The sequence below is a fragment of the Lepisosteus platostomus genome, chromosome 1 (genome assembly GCF_059453375.1).
Source record: "Lepisosteus platostomus isolate fLepPlt1 chromosome 1, fLepPlt1.hap1, whole genome shotgun sequence".
In the NCBI taxonomy this organism is placed as follows: domain Eukaryota; kingdom Metazoa; phylum Chordata; class Actinopteri; order Semionotiformes; family Lepisosteidae; genus Lepisosteus; species Lepisosteus platostomus.
This window is the reverse complement of record NC_142611.1, coordinates 54,033,843-54,050,933: the sequence shown is the minus strand read 5'-3', so window position 1 is coordinate 54,050,933 and position 17,091 is coordinate 54,033,843. Positions and strand designations below refer to the sequence as shown.

General features: G+C 36.9%; 2 protein-coding genes across 6 annotated transcripts in view; both read right to left on the bottom strand.

Annotated features, from left to right (window-relative positions):
• The window catches only part of sec24b (SEC24 homolog B, COPII coat complex component), a 29,241-nt gene extending 23,003 nt beyond the window's left edge, over positions 1–6,238 (bottom strand). For all 4 annotated transcript variants that reach the window (XM_088632340.1, XM_088632342.1, XM_088632341.1 and 1 more), the window contains exons 1-2: positions 5,843–6,238; positions 254–922 (exon numbers count right to left, since the gene is read on the bottom strand). In XM_088632340.1, coding sequence (XP_088488466.1) covers positions 254–922; positions 5,843–5,936 — 763 coding nt within the window. In that variant the 5' untranslated portion in view covers positions 5,937–6,238. The remainder of the gene's footprint in view (positions 1–253; positions 923–5,842) is intronic.
• A 2,012-nt stretch (positions 6,239–8,250) lies between these two features.
• On the bottom strand, positions 8,251–17,091 carry tstd2 (thiosulfate sulfurtransferase like domain containing 2). 2 transcript variants are annotated; one of them, XM_088632306.1, is made up of 10 exons: positions 16,965–17,091; positions 15,763–15,945; positions 14,686–15,002; positions 14,372–14,480; positions 13,907–14,029; positions 13,019–13,124; positions 12,543–12,658; positions 9,966–10,124; positions 9,301–9,439; positions 8,251–8,844 (listed from the first exon to the last, which is right to left on the bottom strand). In XM_088632306.1, the coding sequence occupies exons 2-10, from the start codon at positions 15,913–15,915 to the stop codon at positions 8,603–8,605; spliced, it is 1,464 nt and encodes a 487-aa protein (XP_088488432.1). In that variant the 5' UTR covers positions 15,916–15,945; positions 16,965–17,091; the 3' UTR covers positions 8,251–8,602. The 2 variants fall into 2 exon arrangements, with proteins under 2 accessions (XP_088488432.1, XP_088488440.1); XM_088632314.1 differs by lacking the exon at positions 16,965–17,091 and adding an exon at positions 16,570–16,902.

The window sequence follows — 17,091 nt, the reverse complement described above, 5'->3', positions numbered from 1 at the left end:
CTTAATATTACTGCTGTCAGTTAATTCCAATATTTTCCACTCTGTTTTCCATTAAGTTTCCAGTACAGAAATGTAGTTTTCAATATTCTAAGATTTACAAGACACAACGGAATGCTGTGTCTGACCGGCACCTTAAAACTAAAGCAAAAACTACGACGTTATGCTGCAAAGACAATAATTTTACAAATGTGGCGGATGACTATCAGGCAGCAAAAACTCCATTTATTCTGTTGCAACACAAACTGAATTTTACCTGCATTTGCCTGGCCATTGACAGCGGATTTGGTGGCAGGAAATGTGGCGCTGTAGCCAGCAGATACAGATCCAACAGGGACAGGGGAAGCATTGTTTCTCAAAGGGCCCTGTTGCGTAGATATCTGGGGGGCAGCCTGCATGCTGTGAGAAGGTGGGGCATTGGGCTGGCAAGAAGAGGAGTGTATTGTGCCATACTGACTGCTCCCTGGTGCAGCAGGATACGAGACACTAGGGTACGAGGTGGCATTTGCAGTGTTGGGCACAGTCACCACCCCTGATTGTGGTGGAAGTCCCTGAGATGAGGTGGTATATGGTCTGTAGTATGAGGTTGGGTAAACGGCAGGCTGGTAGTAAGGAGCGGGATTCATGGAGGCAGAAGAGGAAATGGAGGCATGAGGAGAGGCAGAAGGAGGAGGCCTGGCACTGCTGTAGGGTTTAGGAGGACCCTGAGGCACTCCATATACAGATGTTTGCTGGCCTGGGGTGGCAGTGGGCTGCAGAGGTTGCTGGTGGCTGTTGTGGTAATAGTTAGTGCCGTACTGATTGTTCATCGCTGGGGCTTTGTTGGGAATCTGGACGTAGTGTCCCGGGACGGAGGTATAGTTCTGCTGAGGCACACTATAACCAGTCGTCGGTGGAAGCATTGAAGAGTAAGTCTGGGCTGGTCCTGAGGAGAAAAAAAAAAAGGAGGTCATCCAAGTTTTCAGGGATTCATTGAAAATAAAAGATGTATCTGTTATTAAAAATGTCTATGTAAGTTTGCCGTTTAATGGTATACTGTAATTATTAAAAGTCACTTAAAAACTTAAAGCAATAAACACACTATTTTCTGGAAGGGGGTGATGAAGAAGAGAGGCAAAGTGAAAATATGCAGAAAAGGAAAAAAATACTCTAAACCTCATTTGCCTTCCATAAACTCAACTTTTATTTCATTACTGCTATCTCAATCATTATGATCTCAATGATGAAACCCCTGGAAACTAGAACAGAAAAGACAGGGTTATACCATACCCTTTTAAAGCAGCCTTAGGAAAACAACATAAGAAAGGTTATAGGCCAGTTAGCCCATCTGGTCTGCTTGGCTACTAATAGTTAATTGATCCAAGGACCCCATCTAGATGTTTCTTGAAAGATGTCAGAGTAATAGCTTCAATCATTTATTTGGTTCCTTGTTCCATACTACCACAAATCCTAATTTATTTAATTAACCAAATTAAGTAAAACAACTATAAATCAGGATTAGTCATATGAAATGAGCCATATGTACTATTTTACATAAAATGATCAAATTTGGAAGTAAATGCAAAAACATGACACAAATCCATCTGCTGCCACATGAATAAGAAGACTCCTGTGTCATTTGTCATACCATCACCGGATGATAAGTAACAAGATTAAGTACAGTACGTGTACACGTCATGCCTCCCATCTCCATATTATAAAATACAATCTTGATCCTGCAATATAGATTAACAGAAAATCCCACACTTTTACTGTGAACGTCCACAGAGTGGTTCACAATAAAAAGTTTTTTTAATCCTATTTACTAATCAGTAGACAGAAAAAACATCCTAGCTAGCTAATCACCATGTGATGAAAATAAGTGAGGCCTGGAAAAAAATAAAACCAGAAATTTACAGATGAATGCAGAAAGAAGTCATCTATCCTACATTTCAATAAAGTAGATACAAGTTAAAGACAGAATACAATTAATTTCTCACACTTTAAGATATTATGGACCAAACCTACATTTTCATTTTAAAGCTATCCTTGTTCCTAAAAATTCTACATCAATATAATATAATATGCATATATACTATAACACAACTATCTACGTAAATAAAGGCAATGACAGAGCCTTAAATCCTTGGATTAACCATCTCACATATAAGGATGAGGCCAGCCTGTATCACAACTCTAAAAGCTGAAATAGCTGAATCAGCGTTTACTCAGTAGTGAGGGAATATCTTGCTTATTGGATAATTGGGCAGCATTTTAATTTAAAGATCCTAACATAATGAAGAAAATCTTCAAAAACATTTTCTCATCTTTAAATAAGCTAATAAAAAGTTAAGAGAAAATAAATCCAGATAAAATCTTGGCTTGTAAATTATTTTTAAATTCTCTCAACAGAAATAAAAAACAGTAAAACATGAATGCAGAAAAAGACTCAGAAAATAGGCCCTGACATCTTTAGACTATCTAGCAAATCTGGCCATGAAGTACAATTTAAGCCTGCAATAACTGGGCCAAGTACAGAAAACTCCAAATGCAAGGGTAAGGAAATCCAATTTTGTAATAGTTATTTACCAAGATCTTTAAACATGTTACTGAACTCTGTGGCTTAAAAGCCACAATACTGAAGATCTTACAGATTTTTGTTACTCTTTTCCTGCTGTACCCCTGGAGAGTTACAGTGTTATACTTTGGTTCAATAAAGTGAACAAGTAAGAGCTTGGGGAGAGAAAGAAAATCAGAACACTGACCCACCGGTACTGAACAAAAGCCATCACAGCTCAAAACCTTTTCATTATTAAAAAATAGCAAGGTATGAAAACGTCGACATGGAGCGGCAACCATGCTTACAAACTGGACTGAATAAACTACTGCACTTAATATGAAATACTAATTTCACATCAGTGTTTATAAAAATGCATTTGTGAGAAAAAGTTTGTGAACCCCTTGGAATCATCTATATTCCTGCATTAATTGCTCCTAAAGTATCTCATCTTAATCAAAGTCATAATAATAGATAAACACAATCTGATCAAACAAACAACACCCAAACAAACATTTTTTTAATGTCTATGTTGAGCACATTGTTAAAACATCCACTGTCTATGCTGGAAAAAGCATGTGAACCTCTAAGATAATGACCTCTATTAAAGGGGGTAATTAGAGTCAGGAGTTCCAATTAATTAGATGACACTCAGGTGTGAGTTTGAGGTGCCCTGTCTTACAAACCCAAAAGTTTGAGACCATTCTAATTTCTAAGAATATCCAGATATTTGTACAGAGAATCTGAGAAAATTATCATCAAATATTCCTTTACAAATCCATGGGGTACGGCTGTTGTAATATTAAGGGTTGTTTACCACTGACGTTGTAAATGGTATATGTTACATACTTATTTTCAATGACCCATTGAACATATGCTGTTTTTTCTAGTTTTTCTGATTCTGTAACTGTAGTCGGGAAGGAAGTCTAGTATTTATCATGTTTTTAATTCCATTACTACCATTAGACATGGTTTGAATTTTTTCAATCAATACACATTAGAATGTCTTGTCTCAGCAATGTTTTAAGCAAGTATTGAGGATTCTTTGAAGTTTTAGATTAAATAGCCAAGGGATATCGAACATGCTAAACATGTTTCATAAAGTTGTGAATGTCAACTTACTCATTGTAAAGAACAAAATGTTATGCCTTTCAAGTACCTGTCATATTTTGAATTTTACATTGTCTTGCTAAGCAAAATTAACCTCCAATACCTTGTAGGAAAAAAAATAATGATTGACAAAAATCTGCATATTGTTAAATTGTTCTGTTACACTGTGCAGTGTTATTTCAAGTTCTTTGGTTCCAGTAAAATAACAAAACATCAATTTTCATTACTTTATTTTGTATACAACTCAATATGCTTTACTAATCAGGAGAGTCTATGAGAGAGTCTCCATATATAAACATGCAAAATAGTTTGCGGTATACCGCTGTATGTTTTCCAGTGGTGGTACCCAACCCTATTAAATTGTCTATTCCATCAATGGTGGGCATGACACATCTCCCAGTAGCATGCAGAATTATACCTAGATGATTCATCTGACATAATTTAATCCAAGGAAGACAATACGAAGTACAATGAAGTCAATAACAAAAAATGTGAAAATAGGCAGTTAAATGAAGATTGTAAAATATTAAAGGTAAAAAAGTTGAAAAACAAAGCTTTTTGAGATGAAAAACTCTGTTGAGAAAATGTGATAATAAATTATTTAAACAGTCCCCCTTCAAATGAACAAAGAGCATCTTTCCACATGAAAACCCCAGGGGGTCAGTGTCATAAATAAGATTCTCAGTGAAGTATAGCAGCTCTGCAGCTCTAGCCTGCAATAAAGACTCCTAAAGCTGTTAAAGCTCATACAGTACATAACGCACTAGAATGAGAAACTCAGCCCTCACCACTCACTACCTGTGCAGAGTTAAATTAGAGATACCCTCCTTCAACCCAACTATCAACGTCAAAATTAAACTATCAGGGAGCTTTATAAATGGAACACTTCATCCTAGTTCCTAAAAAATATTAAAAACCTGATTAAATTCCCTTGCAAGCACCATCATTCAGCACCTTACCATACAATTGCGTGTACTACCACTAAGGACACAGCATCAAGACTTTGTCTTCAAAAAGTCTTAAATTGTATTACACAGTTTTTAGCAGAAGACATTTGCAGATGAGATGGAGAGGGAGGCATGTTTTTTTTTCTCACATTTGTTTAATGAAAACAACACGGTCCTTTCCCCCACAAGTACTGCTTCCTTAGGAAAATGTAATAAAACATGTAGGGATGTTTTTATATGACTTAGAAAGACTCTCAGTGCAGTAAATCTTTTAACACATTTTAAAACATGCTTGTTATTATGTTAATTTTATCAACATTACTTAGTAAACCAGTGCTCTGAGGAAAACATTAAATAAATTCCCCACCCCCACTGCTATTATACATCATGTACTGTTTCTACACATTTGCCAATTTTTAAGCACGTCTCAGATCAAGAATATATTTAGAACTTTATTTTTTAAAGGTTATTTCCTAGCGATATGCCTTTATATTTTGATGTTTACAAATTAATAAAATACTTAGCTCACCAAGCACAAATAGAATATACAAGTCACTGATTTAATTAATTTAACATATGAAAACGTTCAACCGGTCACAATCATTTAAAGTTAATACATTTGTTGTGCCAATGCACTTAGAACACAATAATCCAGAGACAAATACATCTCACGTCAGGTCACTTAAAAAAACACTTCTTCATACTAAACATGAATAATATGCCAACATCATTTAACAGGTCATTGCAATCAGTTTTTATACAATAATTACGACTGTATCATTGGAAACAAAATATTATATTTAACTGAAGCTGAGCTGCTAGGTCCTGCTCATAATTAACAAATAAATCCCCGGTGATGTGTAGTGCTGCGAAGCTTAATTATGTCATCGCGCTCACGGTTTTCATCAACAACTTTTGTCTTCCGACTTGAAAAATAATTCATGCCTTATTTTCATACGGACGGTGTTTTGTTTTTTTAATCCCTGTACGAACAATGGACGTATTTTTGAATACATAAAAAGGCCCTTTATCTTCATGTCACACGCTAAATGCCGTTTCCTTACACAAGCTACATTTCATGTAACATAAAAAATAAATATTAACACATAAACCGTTATATAAGCCTAGAGCGGCACCGAATACAAACACACTTTACAACACATCTTTTCCTTAGGTGCTCAAAAGCCCACCACATCCCTATTTTCTTCAACCTGTTAAACGAAGGCCTCTTAATCTCCTCGGCCTAACTTACCATTCTGATACGGGGAAGCAGCTCCTCCATTCGGTGTCGGGTTTGAGCAGTAGCCGGCAGAAGAGTTCAGATTAGTGAACCCCGAAGCTGACATCTCTCAAGTCACGATTCAGTTTACGGAGAAATTAATACATAAGAGGAACACACTTGTCAGTAGAATCCACGAGCCAGGAAGTAGAGTTTTGAATTTCCCCTAACAGATAATAGTAATGACTGACTTTGAAGACCCGTCCTTACCGCTTTGTATTTGGGGTGAGATCAGATTTGTTTCTTATTGAGACGATTAACAAAGCTGAATGGAAAGCAGCGCCACCTGTCCATGCAACATAAAAAATACTCGAGGCAGTGAAGCATATGAGCTTCCTTCTCGCCTCTTGCACTCCACTCCTTCTGTTCGTGCTGACACGAAATTCTTCAACTGGTTCCAGAGTAACAATTCCAGGCATTTTCTGAGACTTTATTGAGAGCATGCTTCTTGCGTCTTGTTTTAAAAGTACTACGTGTCAATTTATGTAGAAGTTACCAGGGAACTTTATCTTTGCCTAAACTTGACATTTAATACTAAAATAATAAACATGGTAGTACTTGTCTGGCCTATAAACATCTGGCAGTCTCCATCAGTTCAGAAAATCGCACTTCTAGCCCTGAGTCTTGCCAATGCGTGTTCATTTTTGTCATTAACAAAACACAGCAGAGCATATCTCTATGTGTATTTAAATGGGTGATGTATGGTGAAGGAAAAGGTAAAGGTTTATTCCATGCTGAAAAGAAAAGAACAGACACACTGTTCAGGCTGTAGAGCCTACTTCAGGTGTGTGGTGAAGAAAACAACAACAAGCCTTTTTGTTAATCAGCAAATATAACAATTTGGATGGATTGACAGCCAAAGTAATCAAGAATCAAGAAATCAAGATCTCGATCTGATCCAGACCTCTCCAATCTCTGGGTATGAATCCTAGAGAATACGGCAAGTAGACTGTCCTTGACCAATCACTGCAAAAGTGTGAACAGAGAAGAAAAGAACTGGATGATAATGCCACCTGAAAAGACCACCAGTCAAATTACATATTTGATACTCCACTTAGCTACATAGACCTTTTCATGCAAACATAGCATGAAGTTAAAACAATATGGACATCTTTTGGTTCATATAATCCATTAGGTTAAGACAACAAAACCATTGCTACAAATATGATCACATACAGTGCCCTCAAAACTTATTGGCACCCCTTGGTAAAGATGAGTAAAAAAGGCTATGAAAAAATGTCTTTGGTTGTTTATCGGCCTGATCTTACACTGAAAATATGAGAGAAATCTAACCTTTCAATGAGGTAAAATTATTCAAAAATCCTTAAAAAAAAATAAAACATTTTTCTCAAAAACACGTGTCACAATTATTGGCACCCCTAGAAATTCCTATGAACAAAATCTAATTGACATATATTCCCATTCATATTTTACCTTTTTTAAGCATACCTTAGAAATTCTTAAGTGGTCATCCATGACTTCCTGTTTCACTGGGGGTATAAATATGAGGTGACACGCAGGCCAAACACCCTTAGTCATCCATTAACATGGGGAAGATCAGAGAATACACAAATGAAATGAGACAAAAGGTTGTTGACCTTCATAAATAAGGCAATGGCTATAAAAAAATAGCTTCAACTGAAAATACCCTTCTCCACTATTTGAGCAGTAATTAAGAAGTTTCAAACATCTGGAGCTATGATTAAACCTCCATGGAAGAGGACGCAAGTGTATTTTGCCCCCACAGAAATGGTTCACTGACCAAAGAATCAAGCTTTTGCAGTGGCCATCCCAGTCCCCTGACCTAAGCCCCACTGAGAACCTGTGGGGTGAGCTGAAGAGGAGAGTCCACAAGCAAGGACCAAGGACTCTAAAGGATCTGGAGAGATTTTGCAGTAATGGTCTCAGTTCCCTTTATACAGTATGTGTTCTCCCACCTCATCCAGCATTATAAGAGAATACTCAGTGCTGTTATCTTGGCAAAGGGAGGGTGTACAAAGTACTAAATGCAGAGATACCAATAATTGTGACAAATGTGTTTTTGAGAAAAATGTTTATTTTTTTATAATAATTTTTTCTTTGAATAATTTTACCTCACTGAAAGGTTAGATTTCTCTCATATTTTCAGTGTAAGATCAAGCTGATATAGAACAAAGTCACTTTTTCATAGCCTTTTTTGCTCATCTTTACCAACGGTGCCATTAATTCTGGAGGGCGCTGTACATGTTTATACATACTGTACATGTCTATGTATATTGTGTATTTATAGCATGCGCCATTATTGTCATGAGTAAAAATATTGTTATAATGCCCTAAAAGACAATGGTATTAAGAAGAGCATATATAAAGTGAGAAAATCAGAAATAAAGGCAAATATTCGATTGTGTGTAAAATAATTCATTTAATTATTAGCTTGTAAAATTATTAACTTCATCAGACAGAAGCCCAATTAGTACAATTGACTGGCTTTCATCAAGAAAAGAGATAAAACAGTTTCACCTAGTTTAGCTTATTTTAAAAACTCTACTGTCATGGAGAGAAGTTTCGTCTGGCATGCATTACCATTTAAATAAGATACAGTCTATTTCTGATGGATTGGTGTTCTTTGTGGCCACAAACAGGTAATGGTCTAGTTCTTTCTTGGATTTTTCTTCTAGATTTTGAGGTGTGGTATTTCTTGATATCTCTGTACTCTGGATTAGTTTGAGCTTCTTGGGTCTGAAGGCAGGCCTGTCAAAGTGCATCACAGGGAACTCGTGGACGTCTGTCTGTGCACTCACACTCCTCCTTCAGCCGATGGTCTGAAAGCGCTCTCTCCTCAGGCTCTCCCTGTCTCCAGTCCTTGCCCTGGCAGACAAAGCAGCAGGCTGTATGGCCTTGCTGGCGACAGGCTGGGCATGACAAGACAAGCTGACAGCAGAAGCGTGTGGAGCACAACTGATACTGGTCCCATGGTGTGCCACAGTACCTGCATTCTAGAAAAAAAAAAAACAAGAGCCATGAGTTGACAGGTCTTGAATAAATTTATGTCATTATTATTTTCCATAAATGTTATGAACAATCATTTTGTTTCAGTCATTAAAAATTAAATGTCTCGAATTCTTGCATGAAAGACATCCTTGATAACAGAATAGGCTATATACTAAGCAATCAATGTAGACTGGAGCAAAATGACCTACTTTCCTATAAAGTGCCTTGCAAAAGTATTTATTCCCTTTCAATAATGTCCCATTCTGTTGATTTACATGCATTTCTATCCATTGAATATTTAAATCAAAACTTTGGAATTAATGTATAATTCAACAAATGAGACATTGAGAATTTCAGACAGGTTCATTCCAGATCTAAGTTCAGTTTTATTTTTTTAACTATAAGCTGTCACAGTTATTTCTGATACTGCTGTCACATAATTCTTTTTAGGGAATACTGACCTGAGATGATGTCACTGCCAGTGGCAATAGCATAGCGCTCATCAAACACAAAGAGCTTTCCATGGTAGAAACCCTCTGGGAAGTGCTCCAAATACTTATGAATGCCACCTTTCAACTGGTAAATTTCCTTACACACATCCTTTAGCAGTATATCAATGGGGATAAATGTCAGAGAACAAAATTAAGATTTGAAAAATCAAAGGCAATAAGGTTTTTGATGGCATTTCATTATAACTGTGTTAACTGATGTTCTACTGAGCTGAGTACAGCACAGAGTTTCAAGTACAAGAATTATAAGAAAAAAATAGAGGAAAGCAAATTGAGCATATTATTTACAAAACAAAAAACTATGGCATATTTACAAAGCAACACACCTAAATCTTCCAACACATGCTATTTAACTTTCATTTTTATTTCTACATCAATTGTTTATGCCTAATTTAACACAGTATGACGCAGTGGTAACTTCTACAGCAATATACAAAAATAATTAAAGTAGCATACATTATCTCACTGAGATGTATCATGTTACTGTGTATACTTATTTAGCTTAAATTACTGGTTAACAAAACATCTTCTACAAAAAATGTTCTTCTCGAAAGCTGAATAAGAATAAATATCATAAGAAGTTATATTAAAGCATTAGAGAAAATTTTTCTCCTGACCTTCGAGCGGAGATAGGCAGAACCTCGCTCACAGCGGATACCCCCAGTGCAGTACATCAGCACCTTCTTACCCCTGAAGAGCTCCAGGTTCTTGTCCACATAATCTGGAAAATAGCTGAATTTTCTAATATCTGGGGCTAGGCATTTAGTGAACTGACCCTAAAAAAAAAATGCATATGGTATCTTCAGCGCTTTATTGAAATCAGAAATAAATAGCACATCAAGAAACTGATAATTGTTCTATCACAAATAGAGGGAGGTTAAAAAAATAGAATACAGAGTGGGATAATCATTACTAAAAATATATAATCATAATTCCCAAATTGTAAAAGATAAGCCAAGAATATACGTTAGCTAAAACAAAAGTGCCTCTGACTATACCGACTATAGTGAGAGGCACCTTTGTTTTCTGGCACAGCTCTGGTGAAGGTGTAATAAAACAGGGGAAAACTACAATAAACAAATATTTATTAACAATGTCTATAACCCAAACTTAACAACACACAACATCAAAACTTACAAGTTACCCTATTTACAAACCAGGTGTCTCAGAGGCCTCCATCCTAACCAACCTAAAATAATAATAATAATATTATAATTATAATTGCTTACACTTATATATTTCTGGACATTCCACTCTTATGCTTTACAGGTAATGGGGACTCCCCTCCACCATCACCAATGTGCAGCATTCACCTGGATGATGCGACGGCAGCCATAGTGCGCTAGAACGCTCACCACAGTGGGGAGGAGAGCAGAATAATGTAGCCAATTCATAGATGGGGATTATTAGGAGGCCATGATTGGTGAGGGCCAATGGGAAATTTGGCCAGGACGCCAGGGTTACACTCCTACTCTTTTCGAGAAACGCCCTCGGTTTTACGTCTCATCTGAAGGATGGCACCTGTTTACAGTATAGTGTCCGTCACTATACTGGGGCATTAGGACCCACATGGACCACAGGGTGAGCGCCCCCTGCTGGCTCCACTAACACCTCTTCCAGCAGTAACCTTAGTTTTTCCCAGGAGTTTTTCCCAGGAGGTCTCCCATCCAGGTACTGAGCAGGCTCACACCTGCTTAGCTTCAGTGGGTTACCAGTTGTGAGTTGCAGGGTGATATGGCTGCTGGCTATTTAAACCTAAACCTGCATCCCAAATTAAACAGAATACACCCGGTATTACATCTCCATTCCTATAAATCAAGATTCACTCAGAGTGAATGGAAAAATCTCCCTATTCTAAAAAATGCATTCACTAACCGGAAGAGAATGTTTTTATAGATATGACTGCTTACAAATGAAATCAGAGTTTCCTAAAACAACAGAAAGGCAAGCTCCCTTAACCAAGATTTAATTACTTAGCTAGAATCTGGTCTTTAAGATTAATTCAACCAAGGTCCTCTTGCCTGGCACACCTGGTCTGGTCTCTTCTCTCCTGGCGTGTTTCTGTTTCTGTCTACCTGTCTTTTTATCCTGTGTTTCTGGACTGTTGATGACTCTTTATGATTTACCATTACATTTAAATAAGTAAGGTAAACCAGAGATTTATTTTGATTAATGTCTCTCAGACCCCCTATAGTTCAGTAAACACCTCAGCTTCATTCCATTGTTTCTACTTGCTTTGTAACCCTTTGCACTGCAAGTGTTGACACATGACCCCCTCCCCCAGCTGTAACAGTATTAATGTCAACTGATTGGAATATGGGTATTTACACAAGCGTCTTGGTTGTATACTTAAAAGGGTGTCTTCAGTTCAGTTTCGATTGACAGGGGTCAGCAGACCATGTAGGTGAATGTTAGGAGGTTTTGAGACCAACTGGAAACAATGGTAGTCAGTGTGTGTGCACATTAATTATTGTAGTGTTGCCTTCCAAGAAGTCTTATGTTGTCTTTCTTTCAACCTGTTAATAAGGTCAGAAAATCTTCCTGTATTATTGTTTTACGTACAGTGTCAGAGTGGTTAACGTTAAAGTCCACAGTGCCACACTTCCACAAGTAGGGATCTTCCACATTTATTCAGTTTATAGTTAAGGTTGCAATTTATCTTAAAAAATAAGATAAATTATCCTTATATTTATCCCAGTATTCTTAAAATTAAGGAATCTTAACAGTATCCAAGACAGTATTTTTCCACATACTCCAGTCTATACACCACGAAGTTGGATCAGACTCTCCATATTTGATTTCATTCTGATGATGTGTTAACACAGATAATTTTTCCTTCACAAAATGTGAACTTCTGATTCACTCACTACAGAATGGATGACGTGCCCAGAGAGAAAACATGGACACTTCAAAGTATTGTGAAGGGCTTGTCAATATCCTAAGAATTATATTTACAAAATAGTTGCTGCTAAGACATGGTACAATCTGTCAAAATGCTGCTGAGGAAAACTCAAGTTTATAGCCTAAATAGAAGACAGTCATTTCTGAATTCTAAATTAGGATGTAATGTTGAATGGTTCGAGTACAATTTGGTACATCTTGACCTTTATTTAAAACACTACATTTCTGACAAGTTGAAAGCAAAACAAGTATTTAGTAGAAACTAGATCTGAAACCTGCAGTTGAATACTCACTATTTTGCTCTCATAAAAGTTCCTGCAGTCCAACAAAATTGTGTCATTGCAAGATTCATATTTAGATAAAAAAGCTTCGACTTCCTTGTGAAACTCCTTTGGTTCTAAGTGGGTTCCTGCACAAAAATGAACACAGATTCAGAATAAAAAAAATATTTTACTCCCATTTTACATCCATAAATAGATATACTGCATTCACAAAGGATAAATAGATTTAGAAAAAAAGCTGTATGTTATATAGCTGAAAAAATAAATTGTAGCCTTTGGTACAATTAATACAAAGCTTAAATAGCAATGAAACTTTTAAAGATGATCTTTGGCGTCTAGATCTAGAGATACTTGTTTTAACCAAATTTAAACCAAAATTCTAATGTATCTGCGAACAAGACTAGACAGCAAAAACATTTTTTTCTTTTTATATTTAAGCAGACAATAAATCTCGTCACCTTATAATAGCTGTATTTTAATATACTTACCGGCAAGCCTATAAGAGAGTATGTCTGGGTCCACCCCCATGGGGACTATTTCTTTAAACACTCCCACCTTCAGGTCCGGGAAGCAGTGAGCCCCACCCTCACTGGTCTGTCAAGGCACACAGTGTAACCTGGCACATGAGTGGTGAAATACTTGCTGACAAAAACCATCTAGGGCTCTTAACTATGCAGGTAAAGAGGTCTTAAGGCCCATTGGTGCAAACAAGACGACACCCTTTGCCATAACAAATGGGTCTGATGGTGCAAATAAAGGCCCTTGTGCTTAAGAGGTCTCCAAATTCAATCATTTCAAAGCTTACCGCATAAGAATTAAGACAACCCAAATGCAAAAACCTTTGAAGAGCATATAACAGTTGAACATTTTTCATTTATGTACATTTCCTTTCTTGCTAAAATGCATGGTGAATATAAAAACATAGTTTTAAAAATAAATAATTGTTTCAGCTCTTAAACCATGGGATGGATGAGAGCAGATGCTTACATCTCTGTAATAGCGATAAATAGTGAAAATGGATAATCAACATTTCGTGTAGTGTCAATTAAATTATATTTTACTCAATAATATTGATTTAAAATGTCATATATCCTGAGATGTTAAAAAAAACCTGCACAGAACACTGAGAAAACAGTGAATGCCTTTTTAGTCTAAATTAAACCCATTTGAGAGTGTGACTTGGCCTTACACCAGTTAAGTAATTCATCAATTAATTCACCACATGTGAGAAAAACAACATGGAAATGTGTCCAGTTTCATATAAAAAGAACTGTGATTACAACCTTATCCCAGTTCTTTATCACCCTAAGATATGTTTTCACTCAATAAGCACATTCATTAGAGGAGAAGTAGAAAACAAAATGATATATTCTTACCTTGAAATCATCCAGGGACATGATTTTGAACACTGGGTGGGAAAGCATTGCTTTAATATATAATCCGGTAGCCACTTTGCTGCCTCCTACTGTTCCATTAATTCCTTCTGTGGCAACTCGAATCTACAGACAATTATAGACTTATGGACTTTGTATGAAAACAAACAGCAATAGCAATGGCTTTGGGGTGTCAAAGGAGATGACTGAACGAGTGGGACCCGATCTAGTTATCTTGCAGTGAGGGCACTCGGGTTTTTTTCCTAATTACATCACAGAAGTGAATGAAATTTTTTGTGTCTCTTAACAGCCTTGAATGGTAGAAATAAAGGCACTTACAAGTTTAGAACTGGTAGGAAAAGGCACAGGACCAACATACACATAAATATAGAGAATAGCAAACACTACAGTACAGACTGAAGACAGTACTATGTGAATTCAAGACCTGATCTCTTGGTATCTTCCTACCTTGCCTTTTAGGTGCAATTTTTGGCACAGTGCCTTCTGCCAAGCACAGATTAGGTGGGGTCCCTCCACTTCGCAATAGCAGTAATACAGCAGCACTTCACCTGGTCCCCTGGCCAGAAATAGGGGACAGAACCATGAAAATTCAATATATTCACAAACCAGAGTGACATTTTCACACTGTTTCATTATAACTGCAACAATCCAGACTCACCACCATGCAATAGTGTACGTCTTTCATGTTTTGTAAAGCAAATTGGGCTTTTGAACTGTGATATATTTTTATAGTGCTTAAGGACAGAACCAAACATCTTTACCCATCAAGCTCCGCCTCGTTTAAGTAACTGATGTCCGGAAGCCAGAGCTGCATGTCCATTACTTCCACTGCCTCCTCTGCCGCAGGTTGGGCTGACGTGTTGCACTCTTTCACATTGCCTCTGCTCCCCAGGAGCGTCAGTATGGCCTTTGTGTGTTCCTGAATCTCCAAATCATGTGCCCTGGCAACGTGCTTGTGGATGGAAGCAGGATCCTTGAAGGTTTGGTCGCAACACTGCCAGTGCTTGTCTGACTGAGCAGAACACAAATCTGAACCAGATGCTGAAACTTTCTTCGAGTCCACAAAAGTGGCAAATGCCTTCAAAGAAAAATCACTCATGTCACCCGTGTTGCATTTACTCAGATACGTCCTCACTTGAGCGTTCAAGTGAGCATTCAAGCCTGCTCTTTACCACCATTTGCTTTGCTCAATGTAAAATATAATAATAATTACTACTTATGCGTGAGCTTAACAGTCTGTCAGTATGTTACTACATAACATGTTAAAACGTACAGTAAAACCACTTCAATTCAAATGAATTTTGTGTCCAAATCACTATATTCTCTCAACTTGCCATAAAAAACCTATGTCGCTGTGCATACAGTGAGCCAGTGTAGTAACAGAGGGGCGGTACATGAGGTCACTCGATCTCAGCAGCTCCAGAAAGGGCTTCAGTAAACTCTGTCATTATAGTTCTGTGACACTCCCTTGGTCATGGTAAAAAATGTTCTATCAATTCTTTGTGATTAAGTTTGCTAGTACAAGTGATCATGGAAATTACTGGATCCTTATTACCATTTTCTTAAATCAAGAAAACAAATTCTTCAATACTCAAGGGTTTAATATTCAAATATCAAATGATAATTATTATGAAATGAATTTGTACAGCGACCTGTGTAGCTTTAAAGATGGATGCTGCACATTGGTGGTGGTAGAGGAGAGTCCCCATTACCTGTAAAGAACTTGAGTGGAGTGTCCAGAAAAGTTTTATATAAAATGTAAGAAAGATAAAAACAAAAAAGATCTCCCTTCCACACTAAGCAGTAAACCTGAAACCCACCATAAGTGAACATCTTACCCTTTTCTTTGCGTATGGAAACATTTTACGTAAGCTAGCTTCATTTGGGGCTTTTGAGATATTTGGAGTTTTGTTGGTAAAGTTCTCATCATCGAGCTCAGAAAACAACAGAGTGTCAGGTTCATCTTCAAGAATACCAGAGGCTGAAGACATTTTTGATGTTCAAATGGTCTCCTCAGCCTCCTGTAAGAGACAAGAGGAAGGTGAACAGAATTGCTGTTAGAACAGAAATAAAGATATTGCTTTGCCATGTAATAAGCCAAACCAGTCTATGTTAGAAAGGATTACATAAATCTGTGGATTTAATTAACATTTATTAAAAATAGATCACAATTTTAAAGAACTTAAGAAAACACAACCACAAAAAACACAACATCTAAAACATTATAAACAATAAAGCAATAACTTCGAATCTATAAAAAAAGTAGTATTTTATTTAGCGCATTATTGTTGTTTCAGTTAATATAAACTGCGGGTAATTATCTGCACTGATTCTGGTTACAATATAATTCTTAATGCTAAGGGTTCCTTCTAAAAACAGCTTCTAAAAAGACATCCAAGATGACTTTCATGAAAGATAAAGGGCAATGGAACTGCAGCCTAAAAGTGAAACTGAATACCAAGAGAAAAGAATAAACAAATGTAAACCAGTAATTTATCCATTTATCCTGAAAGAACAGGGCACAAGGTAGGACTGAGAACACATCACAGGACCAGGTGTACAACAATTTACGTTTCCTCAACGTGTAAAAACGTTGCGTATAAATATAAATTATGAAACTTCGATTTTCAGTGTGCTTAACTTACTTTTCACGTTAACACATTGCAGAGCATCGTGTTTACTGAGAGAGTATCGTTTATTTTTATGTGTAACTTTGCATGTGAAGCACATATAATCAGAGACGACAAAAAAACCCAGAATCAGCTGTTTTATAATACCCTTATTATCCCGGGTCTTTTAGCCCAGAGTTCTCCATATAGTCTGTCCGCAGTACTTGATTCACATTAGATTAAGACAATATTTTTTCTGCCACCATACCACAAAACTACACATCTGTGTGTACACCATGCAACTACTCTCACTAATACAACTAAAATCTCGTAATAATCGTCTTACTGTACATCATCTTTCACGTCTAGTCAGTTTTTAAAAAGGTAACCGAACAGAAAGAAATTGCAAAAGTTATAAAAACTTGTCACACCTTACAGCGTCAGCTCCTACGGAGGACAAATGGCATTACACGCCACTTTACTTGAACCAGGGAAGTGTTTCCTGTGACAGGCCGCCTGTCCTCCGGATGAGATTGTGTTCAACTTCAGCGCCATATT